The sequence below is a fragment of the Hemiscyllium ocellatum genome, chromosome 9 (genome assembly GCF_020745735.1).
Source record: "Hemiscyllium ocellatum isolate sHemOce1 chromosome 9, sHemOce1.pat.X.cur, whole genome shotgun sequence".
NCBI classification, from domain to species: Eukaryota; Metazoa; Chordata; class Chondrichthyes; order Orectolobiformes; family Hemiscylliidae; genus Hemiscyllium; species Hemiscyllium ocellatum.
Genome location: NC_083409.1, coordinates 35,061,408 through 35,087,012, shown reverse-complemented (window position 1 = coordinate 35,087,012; position 25,605 = coordinate 35,061,408). Strand labels below are relative to the sequence as shown.

Sequence of the window (25,605 nt, the reverse complement as noted above, 5' to 3'; positions counted from 1 at the left end):
CCTCCTGCAGTTTATGGCTTTGTTTCAGATCTCCAGCATCTGCAGTTTTTTATTTTATATCAGCCTAGTGAAAAACTTTTTGATCTGCCTCCCACACCATTATTTCCTTGCCGACACATTTGTACATAGTACCACCAGTTGTGACCTCCCCAACACTGTACAATTTTCTGGAATTTCTTTCTATTTAACTAATAGTCTGTCTTTTGATTTTTCCTTGTTTCTTATATTAATCTCCATCTGCCAAGGCATTTTCACGTTCATAGAAATCTATTTGTATCCCATTGCAGGATCCTTCTGTCCTCATTGCAACATGCCCTCCACCTGTCTTTGTTTCATCAGCAAATTTCGATACGTTACATTCTGAGTCCTTCTGCAAGTCATTTATATAAACATATGTAGTAAATAATTGAGGCACAAGGGCTGAATCCTTGTGGCACTCCATTGGGTACATTTTTCCAACTTGAAAATGACTCAGCAGTTCATATACATGTGTTCTGGGTGATAGCCAATCCTCAATCCATACCCAACGGGTGGCACAGTGGCTCAGTGGTTAGCACTGCTGTCTTACAGTGCCAGGATCCCAGGTTCAATTCTAGCCTTGGGCAACTGTCTGTGTGGAGTTTGCACATTCTCCCCGTGTCTATGTGGGTTTTCCCTGGGTGCTCTGGTTTCCTCCCACAGTCCAAAGATGAATTGGCCATGCTAAATTATCCATAGTGTTTGGTGCATTAGCCAGAGGTGGGTGGTTACTCTTCAGAGGGTCAGTGTGGACTTGTTGGGCTGAAGGGCCTGTTTCCACACGTAGGGAATCTAATCTAATGCATTAGCTTTAATATCATGTGCAATAGCTTGTATATGCTGCCTTATCAAGTGTATTCTGCAAATCCAAACACACCACATTTACCTGTTCCACTTTATCAACTTTGTTTGCTATATCCTCCAAGAACTTGAGCAAATTTGTCAAACATGATTTCCCTTTCACAAAACTATGTTCGCATCATTTGATTGTATTATGCTTTTCTAAATATCCTGTTATTTCTTCTTTAATAATAGCCTCTAGCATTTTCCAAAAAGACAGATGTTAGGCTAACTGATCTAGAGTTGACTGCTTTCTAACTCCCTCCCTTCCTGAACAGAGATATCACATTGGCAGTTTTCCAGCCTGCCGGAACTCTTCCAGAATCCTACAAGCTCTGGAATATATTTACCAATGCCTCCTCTATCTCTGCAGCTAACTATGGTCCCACAGATCAGAATACCTGTGCTTCACCACAATCTATCAATGGAGTCAACTGAAATTTTCAATTGATCTACATCCAAAGCTGCTTCCTGGGAGGGAATTCTCGTTCCTGTTTGTAGAATAGCTGAGCACTATGCCTCATCACACACCACTTGCATCACAGCTATCTGTATGTTCTGATGTGCCATCTCTGATGTGGTTTCTGGGTAAAACAGTATGATTGTCTCCTTGTTCACTCAACAACATTTTATCTCGAAGACTGGGTTGTTGTTGAGACCGACGTCTTGAATTTTAGTGACAACATTGACGACTTACACTGGTTACAATCTCAGACTTTGGCATATTCTGAAATCTGTGCTTATTACAACAATTACTGCAACTGCTACTGAAGACTTTCATACTGGACTTTTGCATGTTGTGATATCATCTCACTGTCTAAAAGGTACATTTACTGCTTGGTCAGGAATCTGTACAATAATGTGGCCCTTACAATTTACTCAACAAAAAAAGTAGAAAGTGTGCCAAAAGCCAATAATGTGCATTGTACTCTTTCAATTTAGAATTTATGAGAGTACAGTAGTTTATAGAATTGCAAAAACGCATAATGCACACTTCGCTGTGAAAAGATGCTACAGAAATTGATGAGTTTTTTTTACTTATTTTAAAATACATTCCCATGTAATGGGCTCAAAAGGTATTGTTGACATAAGTGGCTGACTATTTTTAACAGTATTCCCAAATGGATAAAGGACATGCAATATAGTCATCCTCCCCACAGTGTTACATGACATATCCTTGCTAGTACAGTGCCTACCATTCTGTTTGGCCGTTTCATAGTCCTCCTTACACACTAACCGGCTGTCCTCCATCAGATAGAATTCATCGCCTGTAGCCAGTTGCCGGTTACACATGATGCAGGAAAAGCAGTGAAGGTGATAGACAAAGTCCTGAGCTTTCCTCACCACCTGGGTTGGGGGGATACCCTGCTGGCAGGCCGCACATTTTGTCCCAAAACGTCTGTAATTAACCACAAACAAACAAAAAAAAAGACAAGGTAATTTCATATTACTGGTTTGTACAACAACGATGATGCAGTTGTTTGTTTTTGCTGATCTTGACGTTGCAGATGACAGATTTATGTCGATATAATACCTTTCACAACCTTAGCATTTCCAAAGCACTTCACGGTCAAAATTGCACTATAATTTAGAAATTTCCAGCAAGCCAAAAGTTCCCACAAACAGCAATGAAGTGATGCTAAATGGAAACTAAAACAAGAATGCTGGGATACGCAGCAGACAGCACCTTGACAGAGAAGCAGAGTTTCAGGTCAATGGGAAATGGAGAAAAATAGAGACTAGGACCATTCAGTCCTTCAAGCCTGCTCAGCCAATCACTATGACCATGGCTGAACATCCATCTCAGTGCCCTGTTCTCACTTTCTCCTCATAATTTTTGATCCCCTTAGTTATAACACTTATATCTAACTCCTTCTTGAAAACTTTCACCTCAACCACTTTCCTTGGCAGAGAATTGCACAGGCTCACCACTGTCTGGCTGAAGGAATTTCTCCTCGTCTCGGTCCTAAAAGGCCTAACCCTGTGTTCTTTGACTCCTGTCCAAATAGTTCTGCAAGGTTATCGATAGTGCCGAATCAAGCTGATAAATGAAAGCTTTTCACTGCATTTTATTGTAAAATACACGTGACAATAAAATCATTCCTCACCATCCTTCAACCTGAAACGCTGGCTTTCTCCTCTTGAATGCTGCCTTACCTTGCTGACTATCTCCAGCACCTTTCTGTTTTGCGCTGTTGTTTGTACTTCATATTTCTGGCATCCTGCTTTTGAATGGCGTGATATTCACCTGAAAAGCAGCACCTGCAGCCAGTGTCCCCTCTACTTTTCTTACCAATTCCGTGTGCCTCTGAAATAAGCACGCAAGCCGTGCAGCTTGGAATGAACATTGCCTGCAGCGATGCAGCATGAGCTCAGGAGGACACTGACCTGTCAGTCAAGGGTGCATGCTTCAATCCTTGGAGTGGGACTTCAAGCCATGACTGGCTTCCTGAGAGGGTCCAATGTGCCTCAACTGATTCAAGTGGTCCCTGTTTAGCAGGGTCAGGAGGGTGTAAGGGTAGATGGAGAAAGTGAGGACTGCAGATGCTGGAGATCAGGGCTGACAAATGTGTTGCTGGAAAAGCGCAGCAGGTCAGGCAGCATCCAAGGGGCAGGAGAATCGATGTTTCGGGCATAAGCCCTCCTTCAGGAATGAGGAGGGTGTGCCAAGCAGGCTAAGATAAAAGGTAGTGAGGAGGGACTTGGGGGAGGGGCGTTGGGAATGCGATAGGTGGAAAGAAGTTAAGGTGAGGGTGATAGGCCAGAGAGGGGGTAGGGGCGGAGAGGTCGGGAAAAAGATTGCAGGTCAAGAAGGCGGTGCTGAGTCCGAGGGTTGGGACTGTGGGGAGGGGAAATGAGAAAGCTGGAGAAATCTGCATTCATCCCTTGTGGTTGGAGGGTTCCTAGGCGGAAGATGAGGCGCTCTTCCTCCAGGCGTCATGTTGCCATGGTCTGGCAATGGAGGAGGTCAAGGACCTGCATGTCCTTGGCGGAGTGGGAGGGGGAGTTAAAGTGTTCAGCCACGGGGCGGTTGGGTTGGTTGGTGCGGGTGTCCCAGAGGTGTTCTCTGAAACATTCCGCCTGTCTCCCCAATGTAGAGGAGGCCACATCGGGTGCAGTGGATGCAGTAAATGATGTGTGTGGAGGTGCAGGTGAATTTGTGATGAATATGGAAGGATCCCTTGGGGCCTTGGAGGGAAGTGAGGGGGGACGTGGTAAGGGTAGATGCTCAATGAACTTCACTAGTGCCAGTAAAGCGATCACTGAATGCTGGCTGGTCCCTCTCTTAGTGCTGGATATCTTTGGCTGCCTGCCAGCCACAAATGTGTTTACTCATCACATCATCGTTTTAACTTTGAAAAATGATTATAATATTTCTGAGTGAATGGCTGAAGGTTGACTCGTAAGACGGCTACCCGTAATGAAAAAAAACAGTGCACAGCACTATAGATTTCAGCACACTGGGGCCAAGTCACTCTGAGGAACACATTCAAGCAAATCCATCATCAATCACGAAGCCTGCTTTTTCATATTCTAACTGCTTGCTTTTAAAATTGGACTGGCCTTAAAAGCAAACATGCTCAGCGTCGGTGGCAACTCAGTACGCAGCTTTCTCACCTGCTCCATGATTCATGCCTCATTCTAAGACACCCTGACATCAGCCAGACCATCATGCAAGCACAGCACAGATGAGGTGGTGCAGTGCCTACGTGTTGAGGGATGCACCAAAGCTTGAGGCAGCAGCTGCCAAGGCGCAATAGGCAAGGTGTTTTGGCTAAAGTTAAATGGGGCTCCATTCAGTTATCAGACCCTCACGGTGCCTCAAAGGTATATAAATATGGTCTTGTTCGCTGCATAGAGTCAAACTCCATTTTTGTTTGTTCCTTCATATGCTACTGTACAGAACCGGACTACTTAAGTGACTATGTACGTATATAAAGATATTTTTATGAATAAAGTATATTTTCGAAATAAAAAATAAGTCAGAAGTGCTGTTTTTCAATTGCAACACAGTACTCCTCATGTACGGATTGGACTCAATGGAGGTTTTCAAAATTAAGAGAATTCTCCTGGTCCCCTCAATTGAATGAGAATGTTGGTCAAGATGTCAGGAATAACATGGTTCCTTACACAAATAAACAGCCCCTAGGGTCATGGTGAGGGGCAATAAAGCTTTTCTTAAAATTTAAGTTGCATCTTGTTAATAGTTTGTCTTTCTTTCTTTCCTTATGAAAATAAAACAAAGCAGCAATAAAGGTTATTTCAATCAAATCATATTACATTAGAAGACAATGCATTTGTGTTGGAATAACAAGTGTTGCAGTATTGTCCTCTCTAAACATATCAATTCCCCCACGAGGCTATATTAAATCTGATTCATTGCTATAAATCAAAACTTTTATTTCTTCTTATTTCAAGCAATCTCAATTACAAGCCTGAACTGGGGAAATTAACAAGTATAATTAAAATTAATAATCAAAGGTACAGGTAAACGTTCATGGAAAATAAATCAGATGCTAATTTTCATGAGAATATTTTAAGGGTGTCTACTTTCAACTTTTAGTGGGCGGCACGGTGGCACAGTGGTTAGCACTGCTGCCTCACAGCGCCTGTAGACCCGGGTTCAATTCCTGACTCAGGTGACTGACTGTGTGGAGTTTGCACATTCTCCCCGTGTCTGCGTGGGTTTCCTCCGGGTGCTCCGGTTTCCTCCCACAGTCACAAAGATGTGCGGGTCAGGTGAATTGGCCATGCTAAATTGCCCATAGTGTTAGGTAAGGGGTAAATGTAGGGGTATGGGTGGGTTGCGCTTCGGCGGGTCGGTGTGGACTTGTTGGGCCGAAGGGCCTGTTTCCACACTGTAAGTCTAAAAAAAAACATGTCTGCTGTAGTTGTGTTTACTTGTACAGTGATCCAACATGTTTCAGCAGCAGGATGGATAAAGGAGCCTTAAAAAACCTGTGCAATTCAAGCCATTGTAGTAGGAAGGCGCAGTTTCAGAACCAGTGCCAATACTCTTTGAAGAATCATTAAGTGAGATTCCAGTTTTGCATGTTGACCATAGGGCATCTGTATATCTGAACAGGTACAGCTCAGGTGCCTCAACTGATTGACTAATCCAATGACCATTGCTGTTTGCAGAGGGGCTAACAGATTCTAGTCCCCATTTTGTCCTACAGTTCAGAGGAGAAAACGTAAAACATCAATGGCGGGATTTACTTAGTTTCTGGTTGCTTGACCATTATTTTGCTGTGCCCAGCCTCCCACCCCTCTAATTCCACTACTCCCAACCTCCACCCCAGTCTCCCCCAAGTAAGTCTACTTGGTATAGCAGCACACCTCCTCCACTGGGTGAATGGCCACCGATTCAATGGTGAGAGCCCAGAAATATTAAAGATAAAGAATTCAGGCTGGAAACAGTTAACACTTTGTCAAAAATAGCATTTTTTTTAGTGGGGCTCATTTGAAAAGAATCTGCTCCCCTGATTAGCTCACTTGAATACAAAAGATACTAATTCTTTGTCCTCTCTGTTCAAAAAGGTATTCTTTGCTGAAAATTTATAATCGTCAAGATGTGAAAATGTTAACACTGGAATATGAAACGCTTGCTATTGTTTGCAACTACAGTTTGCAATCTCAGTTTAGAAGTTGTCTCCAGGGTTAAACCTTCCTTAAGCAGTGTCAGATCAAATACTCAAATCTCAGCCCAAATCAAGAGTGAAGTCCTAGCTCTGTCTCAAACCATTGTCCCATTCTTAAGGAGCATTGTTATCACATGACATTTCTCTTTCAAGTATTAGCTATCATCAGAGTTATTCAGAATGAGGCCACAAATAGGCACCAATCTCTGTCAGATCCGAGCTGTCTTTTTTAAAAAAAAATTATTCTAAACATATTTCCACCAGGGACAAGATGGAAATTGCCTAAAGTAATTTTCCTTTGTATTGCTGCAGACAGCAGAGCAAAGAGAAGGCCAGGCTGACTGCAGACTCACAAACACAAATACAAACGTACATGCAACTTAAGAAGAGAAGAGGGAGGAAAGATCATTAGCTTCATTCATGCTCACCTCATCCATTCAGTGCTGCAATCATTGAACCTCTGTTCTCAAATGCTAACAACTGGGGGACTTCAAAATAAATCTGCAATTTGTTTCTTGGACACTTTAGGAAACCCCTCCTGATTATCAGAACAGACCTTTTTATCCATTGAGTCAATCTTCATTGGTCAATTCCTAACACACGGAGTTAGATTCCCTTTTAAACATTATTACATTTTGTCACAGCTCTAATGTACTGTGCCACCATCAGCTGTCTGTCTACTGCTTTATAGACCCAGCCACAGCACAGACTGACAATTGGACCTTCTTGCACTGAGAGTGCCTGATAGGGCAGTCAGAGATTTACATCATTGTAGATTGCAACTGATTTCCATTCCACAATTCACCCGTGCTGATTACCTCCTCGGCTTGTATCTGACCCAAGAGCATTTGCTGGGGCACTCCAGGGTGAGTTTTACTCTGTCTGACTGGGAAAACTGGTTTGAGCACTGCGAACGGAGCTTAAATCTCCATCAGATGCTTGCAACTGAGGTGCTCCCAGAGTGAGAACGAAGACCTCCTTTTTCCCATTCTTGATCACTATTCACGCACAAAAGTATCTGCAAGACTGAAAAATGGCTGACCCAGTAGATAATCAGATAATCATCACATCCAAGATGATCCAGCAAAAAGAACACAAGAGGAAGGCTAGAGCAGCAGACCCGATCAGTGCATCATCCAACCCTTCAGTGCCAAACAAACAAGTTGTAAAATGCTCATATGTAAGGAAATTGGCATTGGTTTGCCGACTGCGACTTGCTTCTGCCACGTTTCTGCTGACTCGCTGCTTGGAGCTCAGTAATAAAATGAATGTGCTTCCAGCTGCTTGCCTCTGATTCAGATCACTTCTGAGTAAATCAGTTGATAAGACATTGAAGGAACCAAGCCTTTCATTAAGTAACTGGGTGTCTCCATTCATATGTAGACCTTTCACTAACAGAGCTGCATTTGTATCTAATTCCAAATGATGGAATCAAAGCTTCATTGTCTCACACTACACAATTCTTCTTCAATTAATTTTTTGGGGTGTGAGCGTTGTTGGAAGGGACAATATTTGTTGCCCATCCCTGGTTGCCTCTGAGTTCAACCAAATGTCTCATTACGCCAATTCAGAGGTCAGTTAATATTCAACCACTTTTCTGTGTGTCTAGAGTCACGTGTAAACCCGAACAAGTAAGGTTAGATTAGATTACTTACAGTATGGAAACAGGCCCTTCGGCCCAACAAGCCCACACTGACCCGCCGAAGCGCAACACACCCAGACCCATTCCCCTACATTCACCCCTTTACCTCACACTACGGGCAATTTAGCAAGGCCAATTCAACTAACCTGCGCATTTATTTTTGGATGGTGGGAGGAAACCGGAGCACCCGGAGGAAACCCATGCAGACACAGGGAGAATGTGCAAACTCCACACAGATAGCTGTCTGAGGCGGGAATTGAACCCGGGTCTCTGGTGCTGGGAGGCAGCAGTGCTAACCACTGTGCCACCGTGCCTTCCAGAAAAATGCATTAATGAACAGGTAAATATTACTTACACTAGTTTCATGTGCACCATTAGACTTTAAATCCTAGATTTTCTGAAATAAAACAAATTCAATTTCCATCATCTGAAAGGGATTCAGATTCAGGTTTGCATGTCATTACCTGAGTCTGTGGATTCCTGGCCTACCAACAGTACCGATAGGCCATTGCCTCTCCTCTAGATTGTTTCCTAAGTTCAAGAGTTTGAATGCCAGTAGCTGTTGGCAAAGGTCATAGAAGATGATTGTCTAAACTGGGTCACAGTGGAAATGAAATGTATTTTGGGGGGCAGAAGAGATTCAGAAAACAGTTGATATTTTGTTGGGTGGAGTGAACGCTAACATGGTGCTGGAAAAGCACAGCAGATCAGGCAGCATCCAAGGAGCAGGAAAATTGATGTTTTGGGCAAAAGCCCTTCATCAGGAATGAACATAGACAGGCTTATTGGGTCCAATGGATTTCCCCCATTACTAAAAATTCTTAAGATTCTTGCAAGGTGCTTCTACAAAGGTGTGAATGGTCCAATCCACTTCGGAGAGTGTATAAATCCACAGCATGAAGCACACGTTTAGCTCAAATTGGCAGTCGAATACAGAACGCTACTGTCGTGTTCAAAATTGTAGTTTAGAGATAGTGGGACCTGGGTGTTCTGAATTTGTGTTTAAAGAAACAGTAAGTGCAAACTATACAAGATATCTAACCTCTCAAAATTATGTATGTTCCTTGGTTTAATTATGAAATGTACCATCACATAAATGACTTAGTGGTGCTATAATAAAATGTCCCAAGTTATCTTAAGTGATTATCAATCAAACTTTGACACTGAGCCACATAAAGACCTATAGGACAGATGACCAATTCTAAGAAAATGTTTACTTGAGAATTGACAATAGTATGTTCCGGTAATAATGATAATTCTCCAAAGGAATACAACTCCTGGTCTGACAGCACCTTTTGAATTTCCATAAACCTATCATCTTCCTTACTAGTCCTTCAAACAGATAGACATTTTACTATAGCAACACAATTTTCCATGAATAGAATAAAATTATCCCCATCCATGCTACACTACCACCCCATTCTATTCAACACTTAGGTGGGAAAAAAAATCAAATTCTGACTGAAACAATGGAATCTAGGCAGCTTTTGAAGGTAAAAGCTAAAAGTGGAATGATGTAGGGATGAATTTTCAGGGATGCAACTGCAAGGTCTGTGATGGGGTAAGGGGTGAGAAATACAGAGTGAAATGAAAAAAAGGGTCTGAGCAGGAATTTATGATTGAAGAAGGTAATACACAATGTTTTGTACATGTTCAAAATCTTGGGCGCCTTTGAAAGCCAGCATTTTTAATTCTATATTTTGGGGCAGGTAATAGCATTTTAGATTAGCATGGATAGGATAATTATGAATGAGTAGGACATGGACAGCCAAGCTTTGGAAAAGCAATGTTTTAGATAAAGGAGGATAGGAGACTGTTAAGGACGCAAGTGCAGAATTCTCTGTTCTAAAAATAGCAAAGACGCAGGTAAGAGTTTTGACTCCAGAGAGAAGGTTGACTGGGGGTTTGGGACTGACGTGGTGGGGTATGGTGTGAAGTGATGTGGGGATAAAAACAGAACATGAAGGAATTGACTCATATTTGAGCAAGCCCACAAAGCTGACGCTTTACTGTTCATGATTGTAAATACTAAACATAAACAAATCGGAATATAACTTGTCTCCAACATCATAACATTTCCAATGTCACAATAGTGACAACATTCCGAGAACTAAATGGGATGTAGAGGCGATGGGAATTCAGGTGAGATAATGAATGGTGCTGGATTAATAGTTACTTTCTTTCAGCTGTATTGGATGTCACGAATGTTGAGGAGAACAAGGAATACTAGCTGACTGAGTTACTGTCAGAGGGGACGTGCCTTTAGTAATCAGCATGGGTGATCTCAAATGCTGTGAGCTGATAGGAGCCAAAAACACATTTAAAAATGGCACTCACGGGTGACAACATGTTTAAGGTACTTAAGAGAGGGCACAATCATTGCAGTTAGCATTTAGAGAAGCCAATGATAGAGACTTCGAGGTGGAGATTGATCATGGTCATTTTAGAAATGAGAATGCGTCAATCCAGAGAACAGGAAAGATAATTGAGTAGTAGGGAATTGCTGTGCAGTAGCGTGAGGGGGTGAAGTTCAAGGGAGCAAAAGTATGAAAGTTCCTATGAAGCTCAGCAAGGATAGAGAGACCTAAGTGGAGCTATGAGGTGACAGGGTACCTTTGCTAGTTGAGTGAGGGTTGGTTGAGAAAATGTTGATGACAAGGCAGAGGCAACAATAGTTGCAGCTGCACTGATGCTTCAGTCTAAGGGATCCAGTGTGGGAAATATGAATGGCGGGAATGAAGGAAAGGGTTTGAAAATACAGTTCTCCCTGGAGACAAGGACCCTTGGTTATTGTTGGTCTTTGGGTGGAAGGGATGTAACTGAGGTGAGGGCAGCATGTTGGAGTTAAATATGTGAAATCAGATCCATTGGCAAATCAGCAAATCAGGGGTAATGTAACATCTTTAATATGCATGATTTATATTGCTTTATTGTTGCATTAAAGAATTGAGATAATTAATACAAGGAATGTACATTGTTTCCAAAAGGAACATCAATTTGAGCATAACTTTCATCTCATCTCCTCTCATGTCTGGTGCAGCCTCTCTGTTCCAATGTATTCACTTTGTGAAGGGTGTTATATATTAGAATTCTGGTTTGCATCCAAATTGTCATCAAATTTGATCAGTAGCTTGATGTGAGGCACTTGTATCCTTTCAATGACTAGCTCACAGAAATGCAGATTTACTGATACTTACAAACCTCAAATGTTCAGGTGAATTTGATAAATATCTTTGATCTGGCTGTCAAAGTTTATGCTGTCTCCGAACTGCTTGATCCAATATCGCTTTATCATTAATGCATGCTCATGCTATTCAACATGTTACATGCAGGAAATACAGAGGGAGTATTATCTATATAGTGACACAGGTGTGCTGTTCCTTGGAACATTAATTACAGTAAAATCCAATTGCACTGTAATTCAAACTATCTGGAGAACAGAATTCCAATTACAATTCCATATCCTTACCAGGAATACTGCAATGTTATGATGTGCCCCGAATGTGGTCTTCCTGTCAATGACTCAGTATTACCACACATTGGAATATGACGGGATTGGCTACATTCATTAGCACAAAGCTATTATTGTCCAACAGGCCTAGATACCATGTTATTATACGATGTAATTGTAATATTGCTGAATACCCATCATGCTGTAGTACTCTACAAAAACAGAAGTGGTCCTGATGAATGGTCTTTAACTTGAAACATAAAATCAGTTTCTCCCTCTACAGATCCCTATTTCTAGCAATTTCTGTCATCATATTAATGCACACTATGGAGATTGAGCAGTCCGTGATGCAGCAGACTAACATACTACAAGCATTTTGTAATCTCCATGGCAAAGTATCACAAAAGAGTGCCTTTAATCTCCTATTTCATTCCAAGATTCATGATACATAATCCTTAGTTTCAGTTCATACTTGGTCCTTGTGAGCTTGCTACTTTGGTGATAGCCTGTGCCCCAATGTATCATAAGTGCAGGCGGTATTTTCCAATAAGTAATCTTTCTTTGTAATTACCATTTCAACACACTATTTCTGACTCTTGCAGACAGCTCAGTCCAAGCTTCTATCAGCTGCATTACGGATAGTATCTCTCAGTTGTTCCAATCAGTCTTGATGTCACAAGATTCTGTGTTTACATTACAGAGGATACACTATACTGCACAGAAAAAGAGCATACTGTCTAATCAGTCCATGCTGCTTATTTAGCTACATTTGAGCCTCCTACCATCTTTCTTCATCTCAATCTGCCATTGTAACCATCTGTTCCCATTGCCTCAGGTGCATGTCTAGATTTCCCTTAAAAGCAGCTACAATATTTGCTTCAACCACTTCCTATGGTAGCGAGTTGCACCTTTTAATTATGTGTTGGGCAAATCTTTCATAATTTTAATAAGCTCACCTCTCACCTTTTTTCTTCAAAAAGAAGTTATGTTGTCTCTCTATCCTTTCCTCACAGCCATGCCAATGGTTTTGATTAGCTGTGGAGACAACAGTTTTTCAGAGGAAGCTGAAACTCTGATGCCAGAGTCAAGAACATTATGCCAGCCCTGTGTTGGTTGGCAGTAGGTCCCTGAGGTAGCATATTGCCAGCATCAGTCAATGAATAGGAGAAAGTGAAGAATGCAGATTATGGAGATCAGGAATTCCTGAAGAAGGGCTCATGCCCGAAACGTCGATTTTCCTGCTCCTTGGATGCTGCCTGACCTGCTGCGCTTTTCCAGCAATACATTTTCAGCTCAGTCAATGAATAGCCTGCCAACTGAACTGCAGTCCAACTGAAGACAGTGACCTCCCCAATCCCTGCGAAATGTCAGTCAAATCAGACAATCATGAGCTCAGCAGCACCACTGCCAGTGGTGGCTAGTGCTGAAACTGCATTGTAAAGGAAAGGCATCTGAATGCCAAGGTAACCTCAAAGACTGATGAAACTGGGGCTAGATCACCCACCATGGAGGCCCTTCTCCCACACCACCAACACTCCCTTTTTCTAGACTGGGAACCTGCTTTGAGGCTACCTGTCAGTCTTCTCATGGATATGGGCCTTTCCAGCGTAGGTAAAATGGTGCAAGAAATAGGATCTTATGTCATTCGTTGAGATTCCCACATCGACAAAATGCCATGGAAGAAAGAAGGCATCCCTCCATGTTTGTCTGGTTTCTTAAAAGCTCCCTCACCTCCTAGCCATCACCATTGTGAGGAAAGCATTCAGCCTTTTGTCTTTAGAGTCATAGAGATACACAGCACAGAAATCAACTGTGTCCAACTCGTCCACGCCAACCAGATATCCTAAATTAATCTAGTTACATTTGCCAGCATTTGGCCCATGTCCCTCTAAACCTGTCCTATTCATATACCCATCCAGATGCCTTTTAAATATTGTAATTGTACCAGCCTCCATCTCCTCCTCTGGCAGCTCATTCCATACACACATCACCCTCAGCGTAAAAAGGTTGCCCCTTAGGTCCCTTTTAAATCTATCCCCTCTCATCCCAAACCTATGCTTCCTAGTTTTGGACTCCCACTCCCCAAGGAAATGATCTTGTCTCTTTACTCTAACTATGCTCCTCATGATTTTATTGACCTCTATCAGGTCATCCCTCTACAAGTGAATTTGAGTTTGCTCATTGTGAACTGTTTGCATTTTTTTTTGTCCCAGGGCTTTGAGGAGGTTTAGCATTCATCTTTTGTATGAATGAAACAATAATCAGTCCTGTGTTCATTGTCACTGCTTTGTTGATCTTGAGATGGTCACTATCCTTTGTCCTGACTCAATGATGAGCACTTAAATGGTACTGTTTAGAATAAAGATGCACTCAGGACACCATATTCTTGTTTGTCAGCCAGAAAGTGGTGCTTGTCATAATCTGACTGCTTGCAATGTACTTCCATAGGACCAAGAAGTCATTTCCATTGTCATTTTCAAAGACATGTTTGCCAATGGTGTACCACCAAGTTGGAGAGACTGACACAATGCCAATGTAAAAGCTACCCACAATGATGAGTCTGTCATTCGCAGGTACTGCAGAGGTAGTACATTCAGATTTTTGTCAGTCAGTGCATTTGTATTGATGACACTTGTCTGATTTTTTTCAGCAAAAGATAATGTTATTATCATTTAATGTCTTTGAATACCTTTGGAAAAGTTTACAAATGTATCTATAATACTGGCTTGAACTGCAAAATTAAACCTTGTGACTTTTCTCTTTGCATTAACAATTTTAAAAGATGGTAAAATCAGCACTATTTCCTTAAGCCAGTCAAATTTATCAAGTGAGTTTCACTTGGCACTGGAATGACTATAACTGATCATATTCCATGAGTATTCAGGCATTCCAGCAGCAATCCCTGTTGACTAGGGAATAATGAACTGAACAAACCTCACCAAGACCTTCCCCACACCTCCACCACTTGCCTTTAAACAACCGCCAAACCTCAACTGCCCGGCTCTCGGGACAACTCCATACAAACCTGTCATGGTGGACGCTGCAAGACGTGTCAGATTGTGGACATAGATACCACTATTATGCGTGGGAACACCTCCCACCTTGTACATGGCAGGTACTCATGTGACTCAGCCAACGTTGTCTATCTTATATGTTGCAGGCAAGGATGCCTGGAGGCTTGGTATATTGGGGAAACTGAGCAAAGGCTACGACAACAGATGAATAGGAACCCCAGACAATCAACAGACAGGAGGGTTCCCTCCCAGTTGGGGAACACTTCAGTGGTCCAGGACATTCAGCCTCGGACCTTCAGGGGACCATCCTCCAAGGTGGACTTCGGGGCAGGCAGCAGAGGAAAGTGGCCGAGCAGAGGCTGATAGCTAAGTTCGGTACCCATAGAGAGGGCCTCAACTGGGACCTTGGGTTCACGTCACATTACAGGTGATCAACATTGCACTACACATACACACACATACTCTCACATACACATGGATACAGGTACACACAGACACGCACACAGACACCCACACACATCCTTATAGACACACACACTCCCACACTCACACATTCACTCCCTCACAGACTTAAGACACTCTCCACACACACACACACACACACACACACACACACACACACACACACACTTTCTCACACTCACAACTCCCACCCCAGACAGACACATACATACAGACAGACAAAGACCCACTTGCACACATATATTTTGTGGGGTGAATTTGTACTTGCAGAGTTACATTGTACTTTGCTCAAAAACTGCATGCATTCATGTAGAACTCTGAGCTCAAAAACTGCAGGAATTTATGTAAAACACTGTTATCTCACTTTTTAGATTAGAGTCAATCTAAACATCATGGCATAGACAGAGAACACAGGGGGCCAACACCTTCAACATATTGTCTAGCTATCACCATTGTTAACAGCTAACCCGAGAATGCAAGTTTAAATAAAAGGTTTTGTGATTTACACATGAAAGAAGTGAAACTATCACTGTATTCTAACAGATGAAAGGCTTAACAGACAATCAATTTTTCAATGTATAATTTCAGTTACATCACACTGTAAATTGTTGCTATAAATTCTCTGTTACAATCGAGCCCTCCACAATCACCTGATGAAGGAGCGTCGCTCCAAAAGCTAGTGTGCTTCCAATTAAACTTGTTGGACTATAACCTGATGTTGTGTGATTTTTAACTTTGAACAAATCTCAGGGAATCACTTCCAACTCTTTCTTCATTCAAGTCCACTGCCATCCTCCTGGTCTTTGAAAAACCCACCATTGATCCCCAATTGTAAACCACTCAATCTTCAACTGCCCCGTGTTGACCGCCAAAATCCATGCCTGTCTTTCCTGAGATTCCATGAATCTCTCTCATCAGGTTCTGCTCCTGTTCCAGCACAGAAACAGTCCTCATCAAAGTCATGACTCATATCCTATGCAATCACAATCAAGGTAAGCAATCCTTCCTTATACTTCTCAACCTGTCTGCAGTCTTTCGCATGGTGAATCATAACATTTTCTTCTGCTGGCAGCCTTCTGTTTTCCAGTGGAGTGGGCAATATCCTGTCAGAGTCAGAGAATTAGTTGCAGTGGCTTCCTTTCATGCTGCAATACTATTGCCTCTGGAATGTCCAAAGAATCTATCCTGGGTCCACTCGTATCTTTCATTGGTTAGAGTTGGGTTAGGGTTAAGATTGGTGTTAGAGTTAGGGTTAGGGTTAGCATTAACGTTAGGGTTAGGGTTGGGATCCTCTCGATACCATCAACTGAAAAGAAAATATCCAGTTCCATATATACACTGATGATACCCAACTTGACCTTACAAGTGCCTCTCTCAACCCTTCACTGCCTCGCACTATTCACCCTGTTTGTCTGGCATCCAGTATTGAAAAGCAGAGATTTCCTACAGTTATATATTGGAGCTGTTCTGTTAGGTCTCTATATTAAATGCTACCTTTTCCTGGTCACTATCTGAGGTTGAATTGGGCTATTCACAATCTTGTCTATTTGACCCTGAACTTGAGCTTGAAATCCCTTAACATTTCCATCAACAAGACTGCCTACTTCCACATTGAGTCTGGCCCTGCTTCAACACTGCTACATCTAATGCCTTCATTTACCTCAAGATCCAACGATTCCAATGATTTTTCAGTGTTCCACCTTGATTGTTTAGAAAATTTTAACTCATCCATATCTTAACTCACACCAAGTCTCTTCCAACCAAGATCACTGATCAATACTGGCTCCCACACACTGTCAATTTCTAACAATCTCATTTTTTTTTTCAAATCCCTTTATGGCCTTTCCCATTCAAACCTTCCCAACCTTCTCCAGACCTACAATGCTCAGAGATCTCTACACTCTGCCAATTCTGACCTCCATTACATTACTAATTGTTGCTTCTCCAATGTCAGAGCCAGCCTGCAGCTACATGAGAACTAATCGCTGGAATTTCCTCCCTAAATTCTTCCACTTTTCTTGCTCTCTTTCGAAGACACTTCTTAAACCTGACCATTTTGACCATTCATTTGGTTACCTGTTCCAGTATTTACAAATGATGACATGGTGTCAAATTCTGTTTTCCTTTGACATGCCTTCTGAGAGGCTTGGGGATGTTTTCCTATGCTGTGGTAGTTCAGCAAAGCTGCCCTAAATATTACTGCTGTGTTACCCAGTGGATGCTGGCCTGCAATGCTGCTTAATTCACTGAGTAAATCCCAATGCTGTGAATCAGACCGCAAATTGAAGGAACAACACCATATCTTCCGTCTGAGCAGGCTACAGCCTGGAGGACTCAACATTGAGTTCTCCAATTTCAAATAACCTCCCTTCACCACCCTTCCCCCGCCCTTCCATTCCACTGATCGACCCTTCCTTCCAGGTACCAACTGGATTCATTCCTCCCATCGACCAACCAGGATGTACCCTCTACTGCGTTCACTTATGCCTACCTCACCACCCTGCCCTACTCCCCACCCAAAAGCCTCCCCCAATCCCACCCCACTTTTTCTGCAGCTCCCCTTGCACCCATCCCCAGTCCTGAAGAAGGGTTATACCAGAAATGTCGACTTCTCCATTTCCAAATGCTGCCTGGCACGCTGTGTCCTTCCAGCTTCCTGCTTGTCTACCTTGGATTCCAGCATCTGTAGTTTTGTTTGTCTCTGAACTATCAGTGAGCACGACATTGGAGTCCAAAATCATAAATATAAGCTGAGCGCTAATGAATCTACTGGGATTTTAGGAGAACATTTTTTACTTGGTGAGATATGAGAATGATGATTTCACTACCCATTTGGAATAGTTGGATTGAATAACACAGTTGTGTTTAGGTTGTTGAGGGAAAGGACATATTTAACAGGGTTAGATGCTGTAAGGATGGAGAAGAGTCACATGGATCATAAGCAGTTCTGGTAAAAGACCAATTCCTATGCTCTACAATGATACTTAGATGAGAGATTGATTTAAATGAGAAATATTTGCTTTGATTTACCACACCCCTCTAAACTGGTGAGCAGTAAAACTGATTGGGACAACTACAGATGGGTAGGCTGACATTATCTGTAACCCATACCTATCCATTCTTACCATGTGAGCTGTTCGCAAAGACTTGCAACTGCATTTTCTTCACTGGAAAAGTCAGCGTGCCTGCCCGTCTGGATGAACTTGCTACAGCTGTCCTTGTGCACCGTGGAGATGGCGTTGTCTCTCTATCACCCGGGATACAGATCCGTGGGCTACCCTCACCTAGTTTAGCCTGCGAGCCGACGCAGTTTGCCGGGGTGTGGCCGTCGCCGTGCACAAGCGACTACTTGGAGCCATAGGTGAGAGTTGTGCAAGCAGAGAGGACCAAAGATTGTGGACCATCCAAGGGATGCGGCATGTCCCCAAGTCAGAGGCACTACCCCTTCTGCTTAACACTACACCCCATGGCACAATACATTAATGTACTATAGGGTAATAGTCATCAAATATTGTAACTAATTCATGCACTTTACCAAAATCGAGCATTACTTCACACTAACTTACTATAGAAATTTTAAATGCTTACTGGTAATGTACATAGTAATGCATCACAGGGAAAATTGAGTATTCTACAAAACAGTATATTAAATACTAAAAATCAGGATATATTGTATTATAATGCCATGCTGATTTCAAACAATTTCCAGCAATGTAGCATATGTGTAGTACATGATCATTGAGTCCAATTGTATATTATGCAATGTACATAGTATATAGGGTGTTTGATGTTCTGTGGAATTGGGTTATCAGGGAATTATATTATTTTTCTATGACTGTTGTTGGGTCACCATCTTGGAATAATCCTGCTCTCACTGAACAGCACTGCCAACGTTCTTTCACCACACAATCCGCAGCATTTCAAGAAACTGGCTCACCACCATCATCTCAAAGATGGTTTGGGACAGATAGCATATACTGGCCTGATCAGTAACACCCACAGCAACATGAATAATTAGTTTTGAAGAGGAGATATTGTTAAAGCTAACCAAATGCTTGAACACAGAACTCAATTTTAAGAAGCATTGAATAGCAGAGAAAGTCAGAAATGTTAGAGATTTAGGGAAGGTGTTGGGGATTTATAGTCTAGGCAGCTCAAGAGTTGATTGCTCATGACAGAGGTATATGAGACCCTGGAATTAAAGGAGCACACAGAAATATTAGAGAGCTGTGAGGCTGGAGGAGGTTACAAATATAGGAAGGGCTGAAGTTGTGAAGGTATTTGAACATGTGGCAGGGAATTTAAAAATAGGGATGCTAATTAACTGGGAGCTGATACGGGCCAGAGGGGACATGGATTGTCATATGTTGTGGTTGCAGTACAGTACTGTCACCAATCCTCCTTTCTAGACTTTGAAAACAAAACCTAATCAATTTGGACAGCTCATGGTAGAGCACACTAACAAAAACAAACTCAAACAGTCCTATCCTTCTTTCTATGCTGAGTCTATCTAATCAGCTGTGGTCGAAGATAAACCACTATTGAGCCTTAATAAAAAGGGGTGCGTGTTTTACAGGACAAGATGTAATTTATTGCATGACAGCAATGGAAACATGTTACATTGAGCGGTTAGACATAATCTATCAGGAGCCGGGGATGACATGTCTGTCTCCATCAAAACCTCATGCTAGACTTTTTCTTCTCCACCCAGAGACTGTGTGACATCATCAGATTGGGATGGAGCTTCATGCAGTTTTGACATTAACTCTTTCAGGACCATAGCTTTCTACAATCGTGTTGATGCATAAATAGTACTCAACACAAGTTAGAAAATGATGAGCAGTGTCTGAAATGAACTGAGCTTACGCTGGGTGCACAATGAGAGGTCTAATAGGAGAGCTTTGGAATAGTCAAGTCTTGGGGTAACCAAGGCTCGGATGAGGATTTCAGCAGCAGATAAACTGAGATGAGGCTGTAGGAGGGTGACGTTACAAATGTGGCATGAAGTGGTAATTTGTTCTAAAGGTCATCGTGGCATTTTCTGATACAGTTTATGAATATATTCCAGTGACAACTAGTGTTTCATGGAACATCCAGTAAAGTTACTGAGCGTTGCATGAAACAGTATATTATTGTTCCAAAGGAACATCAAACATTCCAGAACATGATATAATATTCAACATTATGGTGAGCAAGCAATTGGTGACACAGTATATGAATATTATAGGGACATCAAACTTTCCATGACATAGGTTTTAATGTACTATAAGAAAATTAAGCCCTTCATCCTGAGTATACTCATAATAGATTAGCCAAGGCCTGGGGTCTAGTGATCGATTAGACATGCACACCAGATTTTAACACAAAGCTGATCTCTTCTTCTGATATGTTAACTATGCATCCATTTCTTTGACTGAGAGTTTTGCTCTCGTACAGTGGCCTTTTTGCCTACCTTCAGAAGTTTTTTACTCACTGATGGCTCTCTCTGACCTCTTAACTTTTATGGATATTTTCAATGGGAACTTCCAGCATGACAAGAGATCTTATCTTACTCATTGATTTCGGCCCACATTTCTTTGAATTTGCAGAATTGTGTTCTTTAAGTTTCAGCCTTAACATTGCCATTAAATCTGTTGACAGGAGTAATGTTGTTGCTTGGCAAGCTCCCGTCCATCTTGTTTATCCGCCAACTTCAACATCTCCTCCTACTTTCCCTCTCCTCTATCATCCCACCACTGAACATCAAGACATCTATCCCCAAACCATCACTGATCTCATCTCCACTGGAGACCATTCCTCTCGTGATGCTAACTTTCACACCAACTTGAGATAAGATGTTAAGAGAGCTGGGCTTATGCCCAAAACATCTACTCTCCTGCTCCTCAGATGCTGCCTGACCTGCTGTGCCCTTTCCAGTGCCTCACTTTTAAACTTTGACCAAGCCCATTTTATTTCTTATATTTCTGCTCTCACTCCTTCTCATTTTTCCCAGAATCACACTAGGACTTTCTTTGTCCTCACCTTCCATTCTTTAGCCTCAATGAATGATCTCTCTAATGTCTCCTGTACAATGCTATCACCAAACAAATTCTCTTTTAGCATCTCAAAGTTCCTAGCTCTTCTGTGACACCAGGTTCACTCTACCCATCACAGACAAGGCCTGATCCCTTTCCCAGAACCCCTTCCTGACAAGCACGATAAATGCTACAGTTGACTTTTCATTTCTATCCTTCTCTGGGCAACAAATACTTCAGATGATACAACTTACTTGTACTTCTTTCAATTTGATGCACTGTACTTGCTACTCAAATTTACCATGGTAATACCAACCACATTTTGTGGCGTAGTATATTAGCATACTACAGGGTTACAGAACACTCCTTGATATAATGTTTAATATTGCATAAGTATGATACAGCATTCTTTGAGAACTATATTGATACGTCATGTATCATGAATTGCTCCTTGATACAGTAAATTAGTGCATTGTACTCATGTCCTCACAAGTTATAAGCCAATCTATGTTGGCGATATCTCATGATTACTTCACTGTGACTAGGTCAAAATCCTGGAACTTCCTCCCTAACAATTCTATGGGTGAACAGACTCCACATGGACTATAGCAGTTCAAGACGTTGGTTCCACCACCATCGCCTTCTTAATGGCATGTAGGATGGGCAACAAAGACTGACACAACTAGTGATGCCTGTAACTCATGAATGAATTGAAAACAAATTGAGTACATGGGATGTTAATGCATGTAATCACAGCATTCCAGGACACAGCACGTTATTGCCATTGTGAAAAGCTGATGTAAGCCCAAAGTGCAGGGGCCAATGGACACACCTAAAGCTTAAACCCAGTGAAGTTTATTGATCCATTGTGTGTCCTTGCCTACAGATGACATCCTGTCACTGACATATCATCCTTCTTTCGCTCTATTACAATACATAAGGGTTATCAAGCAATGCACAAGACAGTATATTAATGTATAAGTAGGAACATCAAGCATTCTATGACAGATTACATTAATGTAGCATCAGGCCACTGTGCCTTCAAGGACTCAGTACATTAATGCAACATAAGGCCATTGAGCACTTCATGGCACAGTACATTAATGCATTGTAAGAATGTCAAGCATCCATGCCTAAGTACATTAATGTAAATGGGGCCATCAAGCATTCCATGATACAGTATATTAACATACAATATGGACATCAGGAACTCTATGCTACAACATATTTAAAAATGGATTGTGACAATTCAATGTCACAGTATGTTCATGAAAATTGAGTTTTCAAGGACAGAGGATATTAATGCACCATGGGAGCATTGAGTTTTACATGGCACCATATATTACAATATGAAAGGGGAATTCAGGCCTCCATGGCACAGTCCTATGATCATATTAATTTACTGAACTAATAGTATATTAAAATAGTCTAGTGAGATTAAGTCTTCTGTGGAAAAACGTCAGTTTACCATAGGAATATTGAGCCTTCTTTGGTAAAATATATTAATTCATGATATTAAGTATTCAGTGGCAGAATATATTAATGTACCAAAGGTCAATTGGATATACCATGACATTGATGCACACTGGGGAAATCCAACACTGCATGTCAAAGTGTATTAAATTCTATAGGGACATAGTACAGTCCATAAATGTCTTATTGAATCATTAAGCATTCCATAGCAATCTACAGAACATAATGTAGGGACATTGATCCAGGTGTGTGGTACATTAACATAAGACAGGGACATAAAGCACATCATGATACAGTGTAGTGTTTTATCATACAGATATTGAGCATTCCATTACATAGTATATTAACATGCTTTGGGGATATCATATATGTATGGTTAACATGTGCCTACAATACAGACATTACCACTCCATGACAAGTATATTAACTGAATATACAGATGTGAAATGATCCATAACATAGCATTAATGTGCTAAAGGGAAATTGAGCATGATACTATATTTATGCACTTTAGCAGTGATTCATAAAGCATTTGATTGAAAGACCCCTTTACAAATAACTTAGTGATTGCAGACCACCATTTAAATGACCATTATACAGAAAACTCATAAAGCATACTGAATGTGTATTTCAATTCCCTTTCTTTTCAGTGCAGTGCTTAAATGTGATTTTAAAAAATGCTAATCTTTGAAAAAGGTGGAATTCACCAGTCAGGTATTAGAAACCTGGATGGGTGCGGCTTCAACGACAGTCAAGATACTTAACAGCATCCAGGACAAGGTGGTTCATTTGACTGTCAGACCATCACTAACCTAAACATTCACTTCCTCCATCATTGATGCTCATGTTGACAACAATGTGAAGAGTATTCTACTGCACGTGACGTCTGCCTTGTTGATGTCTAATATCCTGGAATTCCCTTCCCAACACATATTGAATTTACCAACTTCACATGGACTGTAGTAGTTTAAGGAGATGTATGGCTTGGGGGTCAACTTGAAGATGATGGTGCTTCCATGTGTCTTTTGCCAATGTCCTTCTAGATGACACAAGGGTGTTTGGAGGATGCTGCCCAAGCAGTCTCTGTGAGTTGCTGCAGTGTATCTTGTCATTGGTACACACTTCAATCAGTGGTATAAAGGGGTGAAAGTTTGGTTTGGTAATAGGCTGTTGAATATTGTTGAGGATGGCATTCAGCTTCTTGGGAGTTATATGACCAACTTTCACGCAGGTAAATGAAGTAGTATCGTATCACACTTCTTACTTATGCCTTGTGGACAGGCTTCAGGAAATCAGGAGGTAAGTTACTCAGAATTCCCAGCCTCTGACTTGTCTTTGTAATCATAGTATTTAAACAACTAGTCTAATTTAGTTTGCATTTCATTCGGCTATGACTTGTGTTCTACCAGTGCTTAGTGTGTCGGGCATGAAACCTACAACACATGAGGAGCCTGCCCAGTAAAACCTGCTGGCCTCCTTTTAGGCTCAGGCAGAATGGGGTTCCTTGCAATAGGCACCCTTCTGAAACATCCCTCTTGATTTGATTTGATTTGATTTATTATTGTCATATAATGAGATACAGTGGAAAGTATTGTTTGTATGCTATCCAGGGTAATAGAACAGACTGCAGAATATAATGTTACAGCTACACAGAAGATATAGAGAAGGATGAATTCTAATATATGAGAGGCTTGTTTGTAAGTCTGATAACAGCAGGGAAGAAGCTGTTCTTGAATCTGTTGGTACGTGTTTTCTAACCTTTGTACTTCTGCCTGATGGAAGAGGTTGGAAGAGAGTATAACCAGGGTGGGAGGGATCTTTGATTATGCAGGCTGCTTTCCTGAGGCTATGGGAGGTGCAGATGGAGTGAATTGGAGGAAGGCTGGCTTTAGTAATGGACTGGGCTGCATTCATGACCCACTGTAATTTCTTGTAGTCTTGATCAGAGCAGCTGCCATACCAAACTATGGTGCATCCGGATAGATGTTTCCTATGATGCATCTATAAAAATCAGTAAGACTCATTGTGGACATGCTGAATTTCCTTAACATTCTGAGGAAGAAGAGGCATTGGTGTGCTCTCTTCATGATAGCATGATATGGATGAACCGGGACAGATTATTGGTGATATTTGTTCCTAGGAACTTGATCAGGAAGTCCATCTCCTTAACGGGGCATGCCTGATTACACCTAACACATGTAACCCGGTTACTTGTATCACAAGGTCACTCTGGTGCTGGCCCAAACCAAAAGCTCCTAGTGAGATCCTCATGCTTAAACTTACAGAACTCTGATGTCAGATAGTTCATTGTCATCTTGGTCAGAGAGGTGTATAGCCCTTCTGGAAATGTCTACAGCAGGGTTACCCTTGGATTTCCAGTCTACTGCAATTCATCTCAGCTCAGTTTCTCTGGCACGAACTCCATGGCAACCCTTCGTAATGTTAAACACTTCCACTAGGTCATCTGTTAGCCTTACCTATTCAAGAGAAAACAGACTCTGCCAGTTTCTCCTTTCCTGATATGCATAATCTTCTAATTCTGGTATCATCCTTATAAATCTTTGTTATACTCCATATTACTTTTATAACAAAACAACCAGATCTATACAGTGTTCTACACACGGCCTTACTAAAGTTCAAAACAAGTTTAGCATCACTTGTCCACTTTTCAATTCTCCATCTAGAAAGCAATGCCCAGTTCTTGTTTCCTTTTGGATGTAATTCTATTGACCTGCAACACTCTGAATGATTGTATATCTGCTCCTCCATCCCAGTTAGATGATTAGTTTCCAAGTGATATATAACCTTCCCATTTTCTTAACAAAATGTAAGAAATGTAATGACCAAATGTATTTTGTACACAATTTGCACCATCTATGTTGAAATCCATTTGTCAATCATACGCGGATTCTGTCAGTTTGCTGAAGCCTCCTATAGTTTGTTGCAGTGGGAATAATCCCTCAAATTTGGTATCATCTATACATTTAGAAGGTGCCTTTTTCATTCTATTGCCTAAAATGTTAACATAAACGTGAGTAACTATGGTCCT

The 25,605-nt window shown here is 41.5% G+C and overlaps 1 protein-coding gene across 2 annotated transcripts in view; it reads right to left on the bottom strand.

Moving 5' to 3' along the window:
• The window catches only part of lhx4 (LIM homeobox 4), a 288,742-nt gene that overhangs the window by 17,272 nt on the left and 245,865 nt on the right, over positions 1-25,605 (bottom strand). For both annotated transcript variants that reach the window (XM_060830122.1, XM_060830123.1), the window contains one exon: positions 2,055-2,257. In XM_060830122.1, coding sequence (XP_060686105.1) covers positions 2,055-2,257 — 203 coding nt within the window. The remainder of the gene's footprint in view (positions 1-2,054; positions 2,258-25,605) is intronic.